Source organism: Lonchura striata, chromosome 2, assembly GCF_046129695.1.
Source record: "Lonchura striata isolate bLonStr1 chromosome 2, bLonStr1.mat, whole genome shotgun sequence".
NCBI classification, from domain to species: Eukaryota; Metazoa; Chordata; class Aves; order Passeriformes; family Estrildidae; genus Lonchura; species Lonchura striata.
Window position 1 is genome coordinate 78,295,298 of NC_134604.1, and position 17,631 is coordinate 78,312,928.

Here is a 17,631-nt window from a genome sequence, read left to right on the forward strand (position 1 = left end):
CTGAAAAAAGGCATAAATTTTGACACTGGCAATATGGGAACCCAGCATATGAGACTGTAAACCTCATTGCTTCCTGTTTTAATATGCTGCTTTAAGGAAAGGTCTTTTAATGGTTAATATTTAACTAGAACATTCAGAGTTCGATATAGAGTTGTTCTAATTTCAAACTATTTAGTAATTTAGGTCCTATCAAAGATCAGCTTAGGTAATAACTTTCTATTAAATAGCCTTTAAATAAGCATGCTTAAAGTAGGGAAAATAAGATGCTTCATTACAAGAAATGAGGTTGGCATCTACCAGGTTTTCCATTAAGTTCCAGGTCACAGACAAATAAAGGAAGTATGTTAGGAAAAAAAAACCTTTTTAAAAATAATTAGGGAGATGTCTGTTTTGTTCACCAGATGGAAAATCAGTAGTTGTGGGTGGTCTGTGCTGGATGGGGCATCTCACAATTGGCAGAACTATGCCTTTAACTTTTAAAGTCCTGGGACAAAATGTGAAAGTAATTGACTGTTCCGAATGCTCTCTCTCCGGATATCTAGCACGCTTTTAAAAACCAAGATTTGGTGAGTTTCTGACTTTTTTTTTCCTACAAATGCTCAAGCTGTTGTGTCTAGTATTAGGCCAGTTGGGTAAATTTTTGGTAGCTGTTTACTGTGGCTGTTGTCTTTTGTGTTTATGCCTGTGTGTGCCTGGACCTGCCTGCACACAACTGAAATGCCACAGCTTTACAGTTAATTCTCCATTAACACAAGATTTTCATAATATTGTCGGTGTTTGCTGTGTTCAGGATATATGTAACTGTTGGTTAACATTATTTGTTTATTTCTTCTAGTTAATTCCATTTTAAGGAATTTAAATCTATCCACTTGCCAACATACTAAAGAAAACAAAGTTGCAATCTCATTTTCACAAACAAGAAGAAAAATCCCGGTTTAAAATAATTCAGGCATTTGCAAAAGTTTTAAAAATCCATTGTATTTTTTTTAATGTGAATACAGAAATCAAAATGTGCTTGTGTAGATAGTATGTGCAGGATATGCATATTAAATATTGTCATTTATGAACATGTTAGAATCTTCTTGGCACAGTTTGTAACTTTGCTTGCTGTTTCAGAGCTCATACTTTATAATTTCAGACTAATTTGAGAAAACAGTATTTTGAATGTGGAAAATGGGTTAGAAAATCCTTGTATTCACATTAAGTATAACAGATTTTATTATCTGCACTGCCATAAGAATGTATTCTGTTCAGTGGTGACCTCTCAAAGAATGAGACAGAACTCATTTATGTCACAGGAGGCAATTGCTTTATATTTACCTTAATTTACAGACAATTTTTTGCAGTTATCTATATGAACGGTCACAGGGAATTGTATGTGTCTGTTATATCTATATTGTAGCTTCTGTTAAACCAATCCCCACACTTATTATGTGGAAGCATTCTTCAAGATAAGTGAGGCACTCAACTTAGTGCCTTCTTTGTAAAATCTCTTTTGCTATGCATGACATGTACTCTGTATTTTTTTCCTTGCAGTAAATTATAAAGCTTTTTTCTTTCCATGAATCTCCTTCCAAGAAAACACATACAGCCTAATAACACTCGCCTTGAGGACTGTGCATTGCCTCCACTACAAAGCCGTGTTTTCATTGAAGAGATAATTATAATATGGTTTAATGTTCTTGTCAACCCTGAAACACTGTCCCTAAAGAGTGCTATTCTGCTGGATGTCTTTTTGAAGAGAGCTGAATGTGGCTAAGAGAATGTACACATAGCCACACACTTGTCTGATAAACCAGAGACACATTTTTAATGCAAATTCTAAAAAGAATTATGTTTTCTAAGGTGCTAATTCAGAACTACGTCCACCACTGCTAAAAATACGGAACATTTTCTTGAATTTATTTATTTTAATTTCTTCTCTCCCCATCCCCCACAATATTTATACACTTTAAATCCATTTGAGAACATAAACTCACAATAATAATTAAAATGTTTTTAATGTGCTTTGAGGCACAGACTTCAGATGAGTAAAAAAAGCCCAAAGTGGAACACAAATGGTTCTTGCCAGGCAACAAACACGCTTGGCTGTTAATATGCTGTAATTTTCTGCTTTACTTAGTAAAAACAGCAATTACTTATTTGTTCCATATCCCCCCAGCACAGATGCTCCTCAGTCTGTCCAAGCTGGAGCACCAAGCGGGCGGCGTGCGCGGGGCCGCGGTGCCTGCGCTGAGCGCGGCGCGGGGCAGGCTCGCTCCCCGCGTGCTGCGCGGCTGGCAGCGCTCCTGTGTTTGCCACGGGTGCTGCTTTGCCACCAGCCCAAGACAACGGCGTGCTGGAAGAGGCTGGGGCTAGGGAGGCCTTGCTGTGAGCTGTCTCCCCTGCTGAAGGCAGACGTTTCCAGGTGCTGTGCCAAGCTGACCTTGTGAAAAGCTGGACAGTCACACCAGTTAAGGGTGAAGTCCAGTTGAAGAAATCTTTCGCTTCATTTTCTCTGTCTTGTCTTTTGTGGTGGGCTAGTGGTTGGGAATGGTGTCTGGTGCTGCTAAAAGCAACATCGTCTCCAAAGCAGAAAGGTTTTGAGGGAGATGGAATCACAGCGTGGCTGAAAGCAATGCAAGACTCCCCTTGGCTTCAGGCTGTCTGGGATTTCCCCATCAGGTTTCCAAGACCAGTTAAAGGCTGACACACCACGAAAAGTACATATAACCAAAAAAAAACCCCAAAAAGCTACAGACAGTACAGTTCTCTCACTCCTCATATGACTGTTAGTATAGACAAGAAATTGTGTGGCTCAGCACAATGCAACCTGCTGCTGAATCAGGTGCCTGGGATCTTGAATTTAATATCTAATTATTTTTAAAAGCCACTGTAAATGAGGGCTATGAGAGAATATGAGAGAATATGTTAATTAATTGAAAGGCATTATAGTAAGTATTTAATTAGTGTAATTCTGGAAAGGTAGTACAAAAGAAACACAATCCTTGGCAAAAGTGTATCATTTGAATCTTCATTGCAGTCATCTCATCATAAGCAATCAATTTGCTTGCTCTGAAGCCAATGGGATTTTTTTTTCCTTTGAGGAGGAATTACAAAGTAAGGCCTTAAATTAATATTGTAAATAATCTCTCTAGAGAAACTTCTCACTGCAAAATTTCCTCAACAAGCAAATGTTAAAACGTTTATGGTGCACAGTTTAAAAATATCCTTGAGATTTTTCCCCACAGGTTTATATGTTCAAGATAGACAGAATAAGCAAGTGTTTCTAGCAGAATTAACATTTTATCATCATGACAAGTATATTTTGGTTTCCTCATATTTTTTCTTCTTTTTTTTTGATGGAAGAAAAATATAGCCAAAAATACTAAACTTTAGTTAATGAATGCAGATGCAAAGTGGCACAAAAATGAAAAATGCCATTTTCCCGTTGCCCCTTCTTTTCATAGCTTTGAATCTGTTACTATAAACACTAATTTTAGAGTTTCTTTAAAGTTCTTTTCTTTAAAGTTCATTTCTTTCCACAAGGTACACTGTGTTCCCACCTAATCTTTCTTTTTTATGCAAATCAGCACTTCACATTTTGTTAAGTCTTAGGTTTGGGGTTGTTTAGTTTTGTCTTTTTTCCTAAACTACCCCTTTTCTTTTTTGAACAAAAAACTCATTGTGGGACTATATAGCAAACAAAAACATACTGGAATTTGCCAATAGGTGAATATACATTATTTTGTCAATTTTATTTCCTCTTTCTTTTTTTTCAGGCTATATATTCAATTTTTTAAAATTTTTTGTTTTGTCTTGTTTTAGCTATGATGATATCACATATAAATCCACTGTCACATTAGACACTACTGCTGTCACAGCTAGAGTTTGGTGATTTCTGTCCAACAGAAATTTTTGTTGCAGTGTGTCCTCACAAATTCCCCTCTCTGAGAATGGCTGTGTGGAGGGATACTTCACTCCAGCCTGTTTTGTGCAGTCCTCCTCCTGCTGCCCAGAAGCACTTCTGCCAGGGCAATGTTCCCACTCTGCTCTTAACATTCTTAATATTCCGCTCACCTTTTTCCATGGACCCTCGCAGATAAGGAATCCTTAAGCTCTAAATGCTCTCAGTGTTTTATTTAAAGTAATCTTGATTTCTAGCAGCTAATGTTTGGGAAGACAATTTTCATTTCACATCCAAATGTTGATATGGAGAAAGCAACTGCATGGAAGGCTGCATTGTTGAATGCTGATGACCAAATCTGGTTTCAGTGTGTAAATACTCTCTCTGACCACATTTCCTCTGGAAAATTCCCATTGGTTGCATACTATTGTTGTGAAATGTAAGCTGATTCACTGATATTTTCTTGCCTTTTAAAAGACTGGAGCAAAATTTTGCTGAAGTTCCCTTTTGATATTATTACCATTGTTTTCTTTTATGATTCTCACATTCTTTCAGTCTCTGTATCTCCCTGCACACAGCATTCTTAGAAGTGTTCTTTTATAAGGGGAGCTGGCAAAGTCTTGCAGCAGCTCAAAGCAGCTTCATTAAGGCTGGAGAGTAAAATATTCAGGAGTTAGGAAATGTCAAAATTAAGATAGCTGGTGCAGTTAAGTTCAGCCCCCTTATCTATTTGCTTGATAACATAGTTTTTTAAAATCAAGATCATGCATAGCTTTTTCCACAGGACCCCTGCCTCAGCTAGTGAACAAGATGGACGATGCTGAGTTAATGAGCAGTTATTCAATATTTTGTTTTCTCCTAATTTTTCAATGTGTAGCCCTAGGCCTTATTTACTGCACACTATTGAAACCCTGCTGTGAAGACAGAATTGGTAATTTCCTTATGAGGTTTTCTATGGCACTTATTGCTATAAATATCTGAATGCTTAACAAACATTAATTAATTTAGCTTCAGAAAACCCTTCTGATAAAAAGGGCTGGTATTACTTCTGTTTTACAAATATGCAGCTAAGGCATACGGAGATTAGAGTCATGAGTGTCCCATAAATATAGGTGCTTCATTGTCAGCTTACAGTTAAGGAAGTATACATTTCTCTTCATCTGCACTCTTTTACTTTTGAACATCCAAATAATTTTAATTCTGTGCCAAGTAGAAACTTCTAAAGAGACTCACAGACCATCATGGCAGTTGACTTCACTAGACTTGAGAAGGGGTGGAAATACTTACCTTCTAAGTGAGCAGGGAATCACCTAAACCTGGGAAAGTACTGCAGAAGGAGAAGTACTGCAGAATACCATTCCTTAAATCACAGCCTTTTCATGGATTTAGTATCCTTCCTGTGGCTTTCAGGAAAGCTGTTTCTTCTACCCAAGACTCAGAGCTCTTAGCCTTTTATATTAGAGTCACTTACGTAAACTCCTGCATCCAAAAGCAGTTTGGAATTTGACTTAAGACCCTTCCAGAAAAGGACAGAAACAAAAATGTTGACAGGAATGTCTTCTTGCTTTAGAAGTTTCTCAGTGATGAAGAGCAATGGCATGAGTACGTTTTTATTTTTGAAGTTATTCAAGTCTGTATTTTCACAACACTGCTTTAACCAGTGATGGGTTAAACCATGACTTTCTAGATGAATAGGTAGAGAGATTCACTTGGTAGGGGGCTGACCCAGTTTCTATCCTTGCTTCAATTAGTTATCAAAGTAATTGGTGTTAATCAAGTATTAATTACAGTAAAAAAGTCGCTTTTGATTGAGTCTTATGAACTGTCCTCAAAGGTCATGCTTGGGCTTCTGTGGATCTTCCCCCTCAGATGCAATGAATATGTAACTGCATGCCAGCAAGCAGCACTTCTGCAGAGTGTCCATCAGGAAGGGCAAGACCTTAAAAAACCTTAAAATGAACACACAAACAAATAAAAACCTCTCATGTTCCTACAGACAATAATCTTCCTTATCAGTCATTAAGGTCTGTTCCATAGAACATCTCTTAACATTATTTAAGAGAGTTTCATAAACTGTGTGCCCCGAGGGCTGAATTTGGATTACACAGAAAAGTGAAATTGGTTGTTTCCTAACTTTCTGTAGGTTTACCTCACAGTATTTGCAGAAATATTTTAGTGGTGTTTTTTTGCAGATTGCTAAGAGGAGATTTTAGCCTGAAATGATACTGATACCCCACATGGTTTGTCAGCACGGCTTCCGAGCTGGAGAACACCGAGCTATGGGGGCCAATGTGCAGGTAGTGCTGCAATATTTCAGTGACCAATATGCCTATGGTACCAAGATGCTGGGCACTGATACACTGTTGGTGTTCTCTGCACAGGCATTTTGTCTCCTCAGAGTGGCCTGTGGTCACTGAGCCCTGTCACTTTTGTCCCCAGAACATGGTCTGTACCTGGCGCTGTCCATAGGTGGAAGGCGGCGATGCTGCTTCTTCAGCACAGAGCCAGGGCAGAGACAGGAGCCTGGTCCTCCTAAGAGCAGGGGACAGAAAACAGGACCAGAGGGAGTGGAAGGAAATGGGGATTGCAGTGCCTTCAGGGCCCCTTTCTGCTGCAGCTTGTCATCACAATGTCTGAGTCCCCACTATGAGCAGATCACCTGCCTGACATTATTAGACAGGAGCCACTGCCTACCTGTCTAATAACTGAGTTATAGTTGGTGGAGCTACGACACTTCTGGATTTTTCTTATGGGGGGAATCTCTACAAGTAAAGATGCCCAGGGCAGCAGGGCCATCACAGGTGATGTGATGCTTTCTGCTGCAGAAGAACCTCACTCTCTGAAATTGCTTGTTACGACTGTAAACTTCTCAGCACTTTAGCCCAGAGTAGACATGTGGCCCTGGCATTTCCTTTCCCTGCTTGCAGGAGAATAGCATGCAACTGAAACTAAGAACTATGTGGCAACTTAGGCTACAATATGATTATACTGTAGATAGCCCACTTCCATGAGGGAAGCTGAATGCAGAGAATGATGTTGCTGTGCTAATGGAGAAACAAAACTTTCTGCAGACTTCATGGAGAAAAATAGCTATTAGTCCAGCCTGCTTAGGTTGCAAATTCCAGAACTTTAGAAAAATGAATCCAAGCTATAGGCAATGATACCCCTCCCCAGTGCTCAGGTGCAGAGCTCACTAGATGTGGAGGTTTGAGGGGTTTTGACAACAAAAAGACCAACGTTGCTGATGTAGACCCCCTGCTATTGGAATACCAGAGTGTTGGACTAACAAATTAGCACACAAGAAGTATGCAATTGCTGAAAAACACGGGTGTCATGGTTGTAACAATTGTTTACATCTTTTTACAGCAAAAAGGCTGTTTAATCATGTTGAATTACAAGCTCGTGTTCAGACAGTGGGCTCTCACATTACTGTCTTTGTGAAGATGAGTTGTCACTTCTCTGATCTAGGTTGCTCTCACAACAAAGAGGCACTAAGACTTTCTGTTTGAATTAGAAGAAACAGAGGAATTTCATTTGGTGCTAGGCTGTGCAACAGTTTCCCTAAAGCTGAGCCTTTACTAATTGGTACTGAAATGAAAATGAATCTGTGTGAGAGAAGGGAATTCACAGCTCAGTTTTAATTATTACAAGGAAAGCAAGCAAAACTGTACTTGGTCTGTGTGTGAAAGCATGGCCTAGGAGTAAAAATGCTCATCTCGAGCTTGTTAACTGGAAGTGATGTCCTGGAACAGCAGCTGGTAGCTAGGTCATATCTGTGCCAGCCATGCAAGTGGAACTGCTCCCCTGCTCACTGCGGCTCCAGGAGAGGCGATGGCTCCCGTAGCTCTGCCTGGGAGAAGTTCAATACACGCTAATGGGGCTCACGGCAGCACTGATGCAGCCCCTTCCCACCTGCGTGGCTCTGCGGGCAATCGCATCCGGCCCTGGGTGATCCCAAGCACCCCAGATTGATGCCATCCCAGGTTAGGTTCAGAAGAGGACATCTGCCTGCAGCCTTCAATCACTGAAAGCAGTAGGTGTCCTGCTGGTATGCGTTTTATAGCCTCTGCTTAGTGCAATGCTCCCTGGAAAGCATTTCATGTTCCTCTTTTCCCTCTCCCTAGCTGAACTGCATAGGTTTTCCTCCCATAGGGGTACTCAGTCAATGGAAACACATACCTCATAATAATAGAAGTGTTTGTTTTTTACATGACTCCATGAGGAGAAAATTCATCCTCTGACTGATGTGCTACATCTCTACTAAACTCCTGTTTACATAACATTCAAGCTGACTGATAAATGTAAAGCAAAGTATCCAGGGTTTTGGAAAAGGACGCTTTTTTCCTCTTGATATATCTCTTGTCTAAAAAAAAATAATGAGTTTTGGCTTTTTTTCTTTCCTTTTTATCTCTTCTCTTTTTTTTCTTATTTTCCTATTTCCTTTTTTATATTAGTTGCCTTTTTGAAAATAGGCGGCCAGTGAAATGAAAACAATAGATCAGGCCATGCCTATATTTCTTTGCCTCCCAATTTTGACTGGAATAGCAAAATAGCTTTGACCATGGGTTTGAGTTTTCTTTTTAATTTATTCTTTCTTAATTAAAATTTAAAAATCAACCAGCCCTAGTGAGTAATGGCTTTAGAGTACTCCTGGAGGTTGTTCGTAAGCAGCAGTAAGATGGTGATGAGATTCTGTAGCAGCAGTTTGTAGGCTGTACCCTTCTGGTTTGCATAGCAGTCATGGGGAAACACAATGCTGAAGTCGTACCCCCTGTGAAATGTGGAATTACTGCTCCCCCAACACTGGCTGTTACTGTAAGGGCAAAACCAACCACAACTGGAGGTGCACAGAGTAAGAAGAGATCACGCCTTTTGCAATCTGTTTTCTGAAAGACTTGTAAAATTTTATTTATGTTAGCAAATGGCAATACATGCTGGGTTTTACAAAAGTATTTTTTGAAGGACTTACAAAAACTTGAAAATCTGATGACAAAAATACAGGTGTCCATCTGATTCTTTGGCAAACACTCATTTCCACTATTTTTCTGCTCAGGAACCGTGGCATTGTCTTTGTCCTGCATATTTAGAGGGACTTAATCAGAAGAAAACAAGAAGGACTGAACTTCACAAAAGCTGTACTTGGCAATTATCTTTGCCAATGCTAAAGTCTATTAACTGTTGATTTTTTTTTTCTCCAATAAAAAAGTAGAAATTAAATCCTACTGTGCCCATTGGAGATGTTTTTCAAAGGAAGAGTTACTGATGAGCTATTCTTCCATGATTGTACTGGTTTCTCCAAATAACAACATTGCCGTGTGTTTTTCTCAAAGTGAGTAATTTGCATAGCATGCTTTTGGGGGTTTCTGCTGCTGCCAAAGCTAATTTAATACTCATTAAAGTACTGAGCAAGTCTAATCCAAAGCCTTATGTGCCTTCAATGCAGGCCCATAAAATGTGCAGATTTGCACTTGCTGGGCTGCTCCAGGGAAGGCATGCTGTGGAAGGAGGGGTTGGTGTGCATCCTGCTATCACAGAGCTGCCACTATAAGGGGGAGTTCGGACAAGATTCCCATCACTGTGGGCAGGGGCATCTATCCTCTGGTAGCAATCCTAGCTGCCCAAGCTGCAAATGGAACTAGGGTCCAGCTCTGATGATGATATTCCCACCCTAGCAGGCTGCCCAAGCCATGCGACTGGAATTCCACGAGGAACAGCTGGCATGGGCTGGTGTGATGCCATGGTTGCCCTTTGCCTTGTGGACCCCACCAACCCTGCTTTTCAGGAGCAGAGCCCAACACCAGCGCACCCCTGGCATTTCTATCTCGTGAGGAGTCTCTGCAATGGGTGAAATCGTGGCACTGCCTTTGCCTTACACGGGTCCAAGGATTTACCCAGCTTGTTATGAGTGCCGAGCAACCCAGCTGCCCGCAGGGTACAGCAGGGTTCGGGTGATCCTCTGCGAAAGTGGCACAGGCAGGCTGCGGATGGAGCCGCACGCCTAGGCGCTGCCAGCTGCGGCTTCTCCTGAGCACGAGTGCTGCCGGGAGCACGGAGGGGCCTCGACTGCCATCGCCTGTCGCAGTGCCCTCCGCGGTGGCAGCTGCGGTGCCGACTCCTCTTCTGGCTCGCGTGTGTGCCCCACACCTGGAACAGCGTGACGCGGGACACGGCAGCGCCACAAACACCTGCGCAGCTGTGCGGCGGCGAAGGCAGGCGGGGGCTGCTCCAGCTCCTCGCCGGAGGCTGTCTCGTTCCGTTCGGGCGCGGAGCCTGTCCCGCACCCCACGGCAGCCCCGGGGCTGTTCCCGCAGCCCGTGGCTGTTTCCAGGCGGGAAGCGGGGCTGGCGGGGCCGCGCCGCGGGGCGCCGCTAGATGGCAGTGCCGGCCCGGCGGAGCGGAGCCCGGCGCCTCCGCGCTGCTCTCCTTATTTACCTATTCGTTAATGTGTCCGTTTATTAAATATCACGCTATTGTGAAGTATAGATAGTTTGTTCCCTGCCAGTGTGGAAACAGCAGCAATGCAGGGCCCTTTCCAACCAGCCAGGATCTCTTATGTCCCTTCGAAACCAAGCCATTCTATTATTCCAGGAAAACATTAATTCTGGGGCTGTTCCTGGCTGGCCTGATGGAGAAGCAGAGATAAAATGTCAGGTGACACTGTCTAAATGCCATAGGCCAAAGTCTCCTGTGTTACAAACTGAGACACTGCCATTTAGAGGAATCACATTGTCCTACTACAACAGAGACTAGGGCTAGACAATTTAATATGTGAACATATTCATATAATATTCAGGAAATTCCTAATTGTTTGTTGGAAAGGAAGGAACAAGTCTCCTTTAGCCACCACCTCCATGAAATGATGGCTGTCTGAGGCAGCTCTGTTTCTGCAGTTTGGTGAGATGTTCAGAGCGTGATTCATCTCTGCTTCTGGGTTGAGATAACAGCATTGCAAACCCGGCTGTTAAGGTTAACCTGTACACTGCATAAGGACAACAGATGGAAATTCTGGTGTAGAGCCACTGCAAAAAATAAAAACATGTTCCAAAGGGAAAAGGAGCTTGTATTTCTGTGTTTGAACCTTTGATCTTTGCTCACATCTGAAGGGAAGAGTAGACCTTTTGCTGAAGACACATGGTTTTGCATCTGTGAAAACACAGCTGTATAGAGCAAAACAAAACTGGTGCAAAATACAATGGGTTTGCTGTGTCAGTTTAACTGGTGTCACTAAGATGCTTTAAAAATAGTGGGTGGTTTTTTTTTTTGTGGACTCCTTCAGAAAGTCTGTCTTTACACAATTGTTTGTTGAGATTTTACTCTGTGAATTTTAAAGTTCGTCAGTGATCAAGAGACAGCTGCTACCTAAATATTTAAAGCAAACTCATGGGAAAGTCTGGTGGTCCCTCAACAGTCCTGTTTTAACAGTTTTCCAAAAAATATAAATGAGAGTATCAAAATTTACAGGAAAATCTACACTGGCAAAATCACCTTGATTTCTGAGAAAAAAAATAATCCATCTGTCATCAATGTTGAAATTCTTAATGAGGTACATGCCGTATACATCTATTTCAGGGTGACATACTGCTTTATCTGAGTTGCCCCAAAGCACCTCCTGAAAGTAAAGGGACATTGCCCGGTGTCCTCAGTCACATAATTTTGCATTTGAGTGTGATGGCAAAGCTGTTCCTGGATGCCTGCCTGTTGTCTCCTGCCTCCCCACATTTGCAGCGACACATCGCTGTCCAAGCAGCGTTCCCTGCAGCCCTGCTGCCTCGCTGCATAGTCCAGCACTACTGTCCCCCCCCACCCATCTGTGTGTCCCCCCAGCACTGCCACTAGCACACTTGTGTCAGGAGCCTGGCAGCATCACTTGTTTTCTGCCTTAAATCCCTACTCACTCCAGTTGGTTTATTATGAAAGACAAAGAGGAGCTGGAAATGAGGAAGGCTAAATGCAAAGATGCAAAAGTGTTTCTTTAAATAGAAAGTATTCTCTTATTTCCTAACCACCAGATTCCTTTTAAGACAGAGAGGGAATCTGGGTTTGTTTTTCTAATTCTTTACATCACCACAACAACACTTTGTTCTTAAAATTCATCCATCCTGGAGCCTTACGATAAATTTTCAAATAAATGTGTTTGGGTTCCTAAACATGCAGCTGGCACTTAATAGGATTTTCAAAAGAGCATAAGCAGGTTAGACATCCTCCCATCCACTGAAATCGGTGGGATTTAGGTACCTATCTTGCTCAGTTGCTTTTGAAAATCCTGCCAGGTGCCTGTCTGCATCTTCAGTTGCCCTGGAAAATCTGGTCCCCATCTATCTCTGTGACACCACCCCACCCCACCTCACCCCCACGACTCCCATGAATATTTGTCTTCTGTCTCTGTCTCCTGCACTCTGGCCTGTATTGATGCTGGAGTTCTCCTCCTTTGTAGTTCCGAACACCAGGGACATCCCTCTTCTTTCTCTCCACCAAACTGGCTCTTCAGCTGGTTAAAAGCTCAGTTGAGCAGCTATGAGTGTTCCCATATTTTTCAAATTAGTTTTCCTCTCCTGATAATGATTTTTAATTCTTTCTTGGTGTTTAGACTGTGTAAAGCATTTGAAGGTTAAAGACATGGTGCAAACGGGAGTGAATGTGAGGGGAGCTGCCTCTTATGCCTCTGTTTGGCTTTTTGTGTCTCTAGACTGAATGCAAGATGGGGAATTAATTTCTCCATCAGCCTGTCTCTCCCCTTCCCTTGGAATGGTAAAGTGGCCAATGGGTTGTATATTTAAAGATGAGAAAATTGGTATTTTAATTTCTGTCTCGACTACGGCGACTCACTGGCCCTCCTCGTGCAAGCAGCTCCCCATCTGTAAAATGGATCCCCGGGTCCCCGTTTGCACGGATAGGGAGCACGGGTAATTAATTAGTGTTCGTGCAGCCCTTTGAAAATGCTCAGACAGAAGGTGCTGGAAGGTGCTGCGGGTTGGCCTGGGGCTGAAGAGGCTCATCCCGGAGCCCTGCCGCTCTCAGAGCCCCACGGGGCGAGGACGGGAGCGGGGGATCCAGGGAGAGCTGCTGGCCAATTCCTTCGCTGGAGATATTTGCCATTTTCTTCAGGAAGAAAACAAATTGGAAAGGGAGTTATCGGTGTGCACGCCTCCCTCACCGCGTGTTGCCTTCTCCTTTCCCAGGAATAACAACAGCTTCATTAGCAAGCTGACAAAAAAAAAAAAAAAAAAAAAAAAAAAAAAAAAAAAAAAAAAGAGAGAGAGAAAGAGAGATAAAAGAAAAATCATTTTAAAAAGATAAGAAAATAAGGAAAATAAAAGAAAATAAAAGGGGGGAGAAAGAGGAGAACAAGAGTATTAAAATATTAAGAACTGCAATAGTCTGAGTAACGGAGAGACACAACAACTCTCGTCTTTGCCTCATGCAGAAAGTTTCCTCTTTGAAGTGGTTCCTTCCCTCCTCACCCCGCCGGGTGGGAAGGGGGAACAATTGTGGAGATCTAAAGCCAGCCAGGAATGCTGAGCTGATGGCTTTCCTGCCTGCCCCCTACCCGCACCCCTGCGCACATTCCTCTCTGCCCCTGCCCGCACCCTGACCGAATCCCAGCCTGCCTCATCCACATTTCTGCCCTCCCCTTCCGTGCCCCCTCCCAGCGCACTGTCTGCCTCAGCCCACACTCCTGCCTGCCACTGCCCGGCTCGCTTCCCGCATCCTGCCCTCATTCCCCGCATCCCTGCCCGCATCCCTGCCGCTCCCTGCCCGCATCCTGCGCGGGTCCCGCCCGGCCGCGCCTGCCGGGGCGGGCGGCCCCGCTGCAGTTCTCGGGGTGGCCGGTGGGTGTCGCCGCGGCGCCGCTTTCCGCCCGGCCAGCGCGGGCACCCCGAGCGGCGTGAGCGGCCCGCCCCGCGGAGTGTCCGCGCAGACACGGCTCCTCGGAGACGCGCCCGCTTTGAACGCCTCCCGTGCTTTGGGGTTGCTCTGGGGTTGTGGTTTGATTCGGTTTGGGTTGGGTTTGTGGTTTGGTTTGGTTTTTTTACCGAGGGGGTTGCCGAGTTCTTCCCGCGTGGGGAGTATTCGCCTCCCTTCTCCTGAGCGTGGCGGGCGCCCTCCGACTTGTGCTGCCAAAGCGGCCGCTCGGAAAGGGCGCGATTCCCATCACGCTGCTTTAGCAAGTATGGAAATGTCACCGGTAACATTGAAAAGGGGAAATATTCCCCTTTCGAGGTGCAGGTGTGCAGGTGTTCGCTTGCCATCGGCAGCGAGGACAAGAAATATTTACATCTTGCTAAAGATCATCAATGCACAAGAGCAAGAACTCCCTGTCTGGCATGGACCAGCCAATGAGATAAATGGATATTTGTTCTTTTGCAAAATACACACTCAAACCATTTTTATCCCTTGAAGTTTCTTGCATATCTCACAGGCACACTTTTCCCCAGTCTAGGCTTATTTTCCTAGTGCATTGTGATTTCTTCTTTTTCTCATTTAAAAAACCGAAACCAACCAAAAAAAAAAACCCACCAAACCTCACCAAAACCAAAAGCAAAACCCAACCAAAACAAAACGTAAAACAAAAACAAAAGACCAAACGAAAACAAAACAAAGCAAAACCCCACCCCAAACAAAGCAAAACAAAACGCAAAGAAAAATACTTTTAAAGAGCTTCCTATGTTATGGGCTATTCATGTTTTGCAATGTATTCCCAGTAATTTGCAACTTTTGAAAGCCGGACATTGTTCATCTCAATTTATTGAAATGCACGGATATGTTAAATAGGAAGGGAAAGAATCCCAACCCCAGTGACTTCTGTTTGGCTGCATATGCAAAGAGAGGGCAGCTTGACTCTTCCCTCGGCGTTTGTTAGTCACATCCTCTTGGCCATTGTTTTGCTGTTTGTGCTGGGAATCCAATTTATTTAATGGTAAAGAGCCAGGAGTTATGTGGTGAGGTTTTTGTTTTGGTTTTAGTTTTGTTTTTCTTATTCCACTCATTTTGAGCTGATCTGAGAAAGAAAAAAAAAAAAAAAAATCAGCCATGCCAAGGAGCAGCTCTCGAAGGGAGCTCTAGTCTCCTTGAGGGAGGAATGAGGATCTCCTAAGTGACAGTATACAAAATATACAACATTATTACACTTCCTTAGAAATTTTGGTTATATATTTTATTTTTGAAGATCTTAAAATCCATCCCGTGGATAGGTGGTGAAAACTTCGCAATAATTTCATGGGCTGCATGTATAGTACTTCTGTCCTTTCTGTAAGCCTTAGGAGGTGGTCCCCTGGATGCTGTAGGTTGCCTGTTTCTTGAAAATCTAAGTCTCCCAGAAAAACTGTTTATAGCAACAGGCCTGTTTCCAAAGTCAAAAAAGTCAAAAGTGGGGAGGAGGGGCCATCACTTTCAAATTACTTTTTCTTTTTTTCTTTTTTTTTTTTTCTTTTTGGAAACAGAAACAAATAGGTTCCTTGTGAGAAAGGTGTGAGCTGCCTAAATTGAGGAACTGTCCCGTCTTTGAAAGCTCCCAAATCCCAAAATAATTTTATTAAAAAGGACATCGAGGAACAAATTTCTGATGTTGTTATAGCAACAGAAATAGTTGGGTGGCAATGTGGGTATCCAGAACGTCAAGACTGTAAGAAACCAGCAGAATAAGAAGCGTGTTGTATTTGGAAAAACAAATTGAACTATGGTGGCCAAGTCTTACACTTCTTTCATTCAGTGTAATCCCCATTTTCTTCTGTCCAGCCATGCCGACAGTGCCTTAACGAAGGTGCCAGCAAGTCATTACAGTATTTATTGCCCTTAAATGCGACCTGAGATTTCACTTTGGTTTTTTTTTTTTTTTTTTTTTTTTTTGCCGTTGACATACTAGAAGGATATTTCCTTATGTTTTATATTCACTCCTTCTTCAGTGCCTCCAACTTTTTTTTTTCTTTTCTTTTTTTCTGCGACACGTGCTCCAATCCCTTTTTGTCCCCGCTCTCCCTACCTCGCCCGCCACAGAACCGTCGGCAATCCCCCTGTAAAAACACCCTGACGTACCCCCCTCAAACCTCCACGATATTAAAATTTCACCACCCGCTTTCATTTCGTTCTAGCTGAGGGAGCCCTGAAACCGCAGCCTCGTATCCCCTAGTTTAGAAAGAGTCCAAGTATTTGGGAAGCTCGCGGGTCCCTACTGTAACACGCCTCAGGGACCTTTTGTACAGCAGCCGAATGAGATGAATTTGCCAAGTTTCAAATTTCAGGGGCAGGCAAGACATTTGTAAGGCGGTGGTTTTGTTATTCTGGAAAAGTTCTTTGATTTGCAGACTTTTTTTTTTTCCCCCCCTTTTACCTTACTTTTAATAAAAAGGAGATGGAGTGTGACATTAAGCAATTTTGCAGCATTAGCAGCTTTGGGCTGTAAACAAAAACAAACGAATCCCGCTTACTTTCACGCTCAGAAGTTTGCTGTCAGTCGGTCCTAAACTGGGGACTCGATCCTACGGGACATTATTCAAGCAAAACACGGCTTGAAGTCTCGGAGAGTTGTGTCTGAGTAAGTACCCGGAATCAGCCCCTCTGCCTGCTGGAAAAGAGAAGTGCTGGTATCTCCTTTTAAAATTCTTTAAAAGAATGCGGTCTTTTAAAATGCTGTCGCAGACTTCATCCTAAAGCTTTTGATTTGCTTTCAGATTGCCTTGCTAAGGCAGGGTTCCTGATGCAAAAAACTGGAGAGCAAAAGAGAAATTAATGGGGTTTTTTTTAGTAAGGCTAGGTTTTTTTCTTTTACATTTAAAAAACATCTCCCCCTCCAAACAAAACAAACCAAAAAAGCCTTTTATCGAAGCATCTGATTTTAATTTGATGTGATTTTTGTTTCAAGGTTCTTTTAAAAATTAAAACATATCCCGCTCAAAGATTTGAGCTTCAATTTTCAGCATTTTACAATGTAAGATTACTTGACATTATTTAATTGGACATGAGGGTGTAATACAGAAATTTCCGTTATGTGATGGATTAATTGTTTTCCTAATACTTTAAAGGCTGAGATCCAAACATTTTTCCATTCTATTGCAAAATTAACTGCAATAAATCTGTCAGACCCAATTATTCATTTAAAACATTCCACACTGATTAAATCTGCACATTTGCCTGCATGCAAGTGCGAGCGAGGGAGAGGAGGTGTGCGCAGAGGGGGGAGTCCAGGTTTATTCCCTCTCCTCAAAACGGCAGTGGTGTTGGAAACGAGTCCTTTAAATCTAACCTGAAAAATGTGAATAGTTAAATAGTCTAACGAGACGATGAAGAATATACGGATGCACGTCCCTGAGCCTCCCTGCCATATCTCCTCCTCGCTGCCAGGTCCGGACAGGCAGAAGCATCACATTTGGATGTTTGATGCTGTTTCAAAAGATCATATTTTACATCTAGTGCGGGTGGGGTTCTTGGTTTTTGTTTTGTTTTGTTTTCTTCAGTTTGTTGATGTTTTCAAAGTCTCTAAACAAAGTCAGATGTGTTAACAGTCTTATTAACAATGTTAAAATGGAATTAACAGCTTGTGGATACCTCAGGAGTACAATAGCATGTCAGCCTCCCCTGCCCCCTTATAAATCGCGTCCCGCTGTCTTTCTTTTGTTTCGTGCCCAATCAGCAAACTAAAGTTTTGTTGAGACAGAAGGGCAGTTCAAGTGTTCCTGCTCCGGCGGAGGAGGAGCGGCGGTGGGCTTTCTCCTCGGCCCCGGCGAGGCCCCCATGCGAGCGAGCGGGGA

The 17,631-nt window shown here is 42.8% G+C and overlaps 1 protein-coding gene across 4 annotated transcripts in view; it reads left to right on the plus strand.

Annotated features, from left to right (window-relative positions):
• CLYBL (citramalyl-CoA lyase) overlaps positions 1–17,631 on the plus strand; it is a 164,476-nt gene that overhangs the window by 16,324 nt on the left and 130,521 nt on the right. Inside the window, exon 1 of one of the 4 annotated variants that reach the window (XM_077781498.1) lies at positions 87–566. The exons of the other annotated variants lie outside the window; for them this stretch is intronic. Within the exon in view, the coding sequence (XP_077637624.1) occupies positions 520–566 (47 nt within the window). The 5' untranslated portion in view covers positions 87–519. Of the gene's footprint in view, positions 1–86; positions 567–17,631 lie in introns of those variants that run through there. 4 annotated transcript variants of the gene reach the window in all.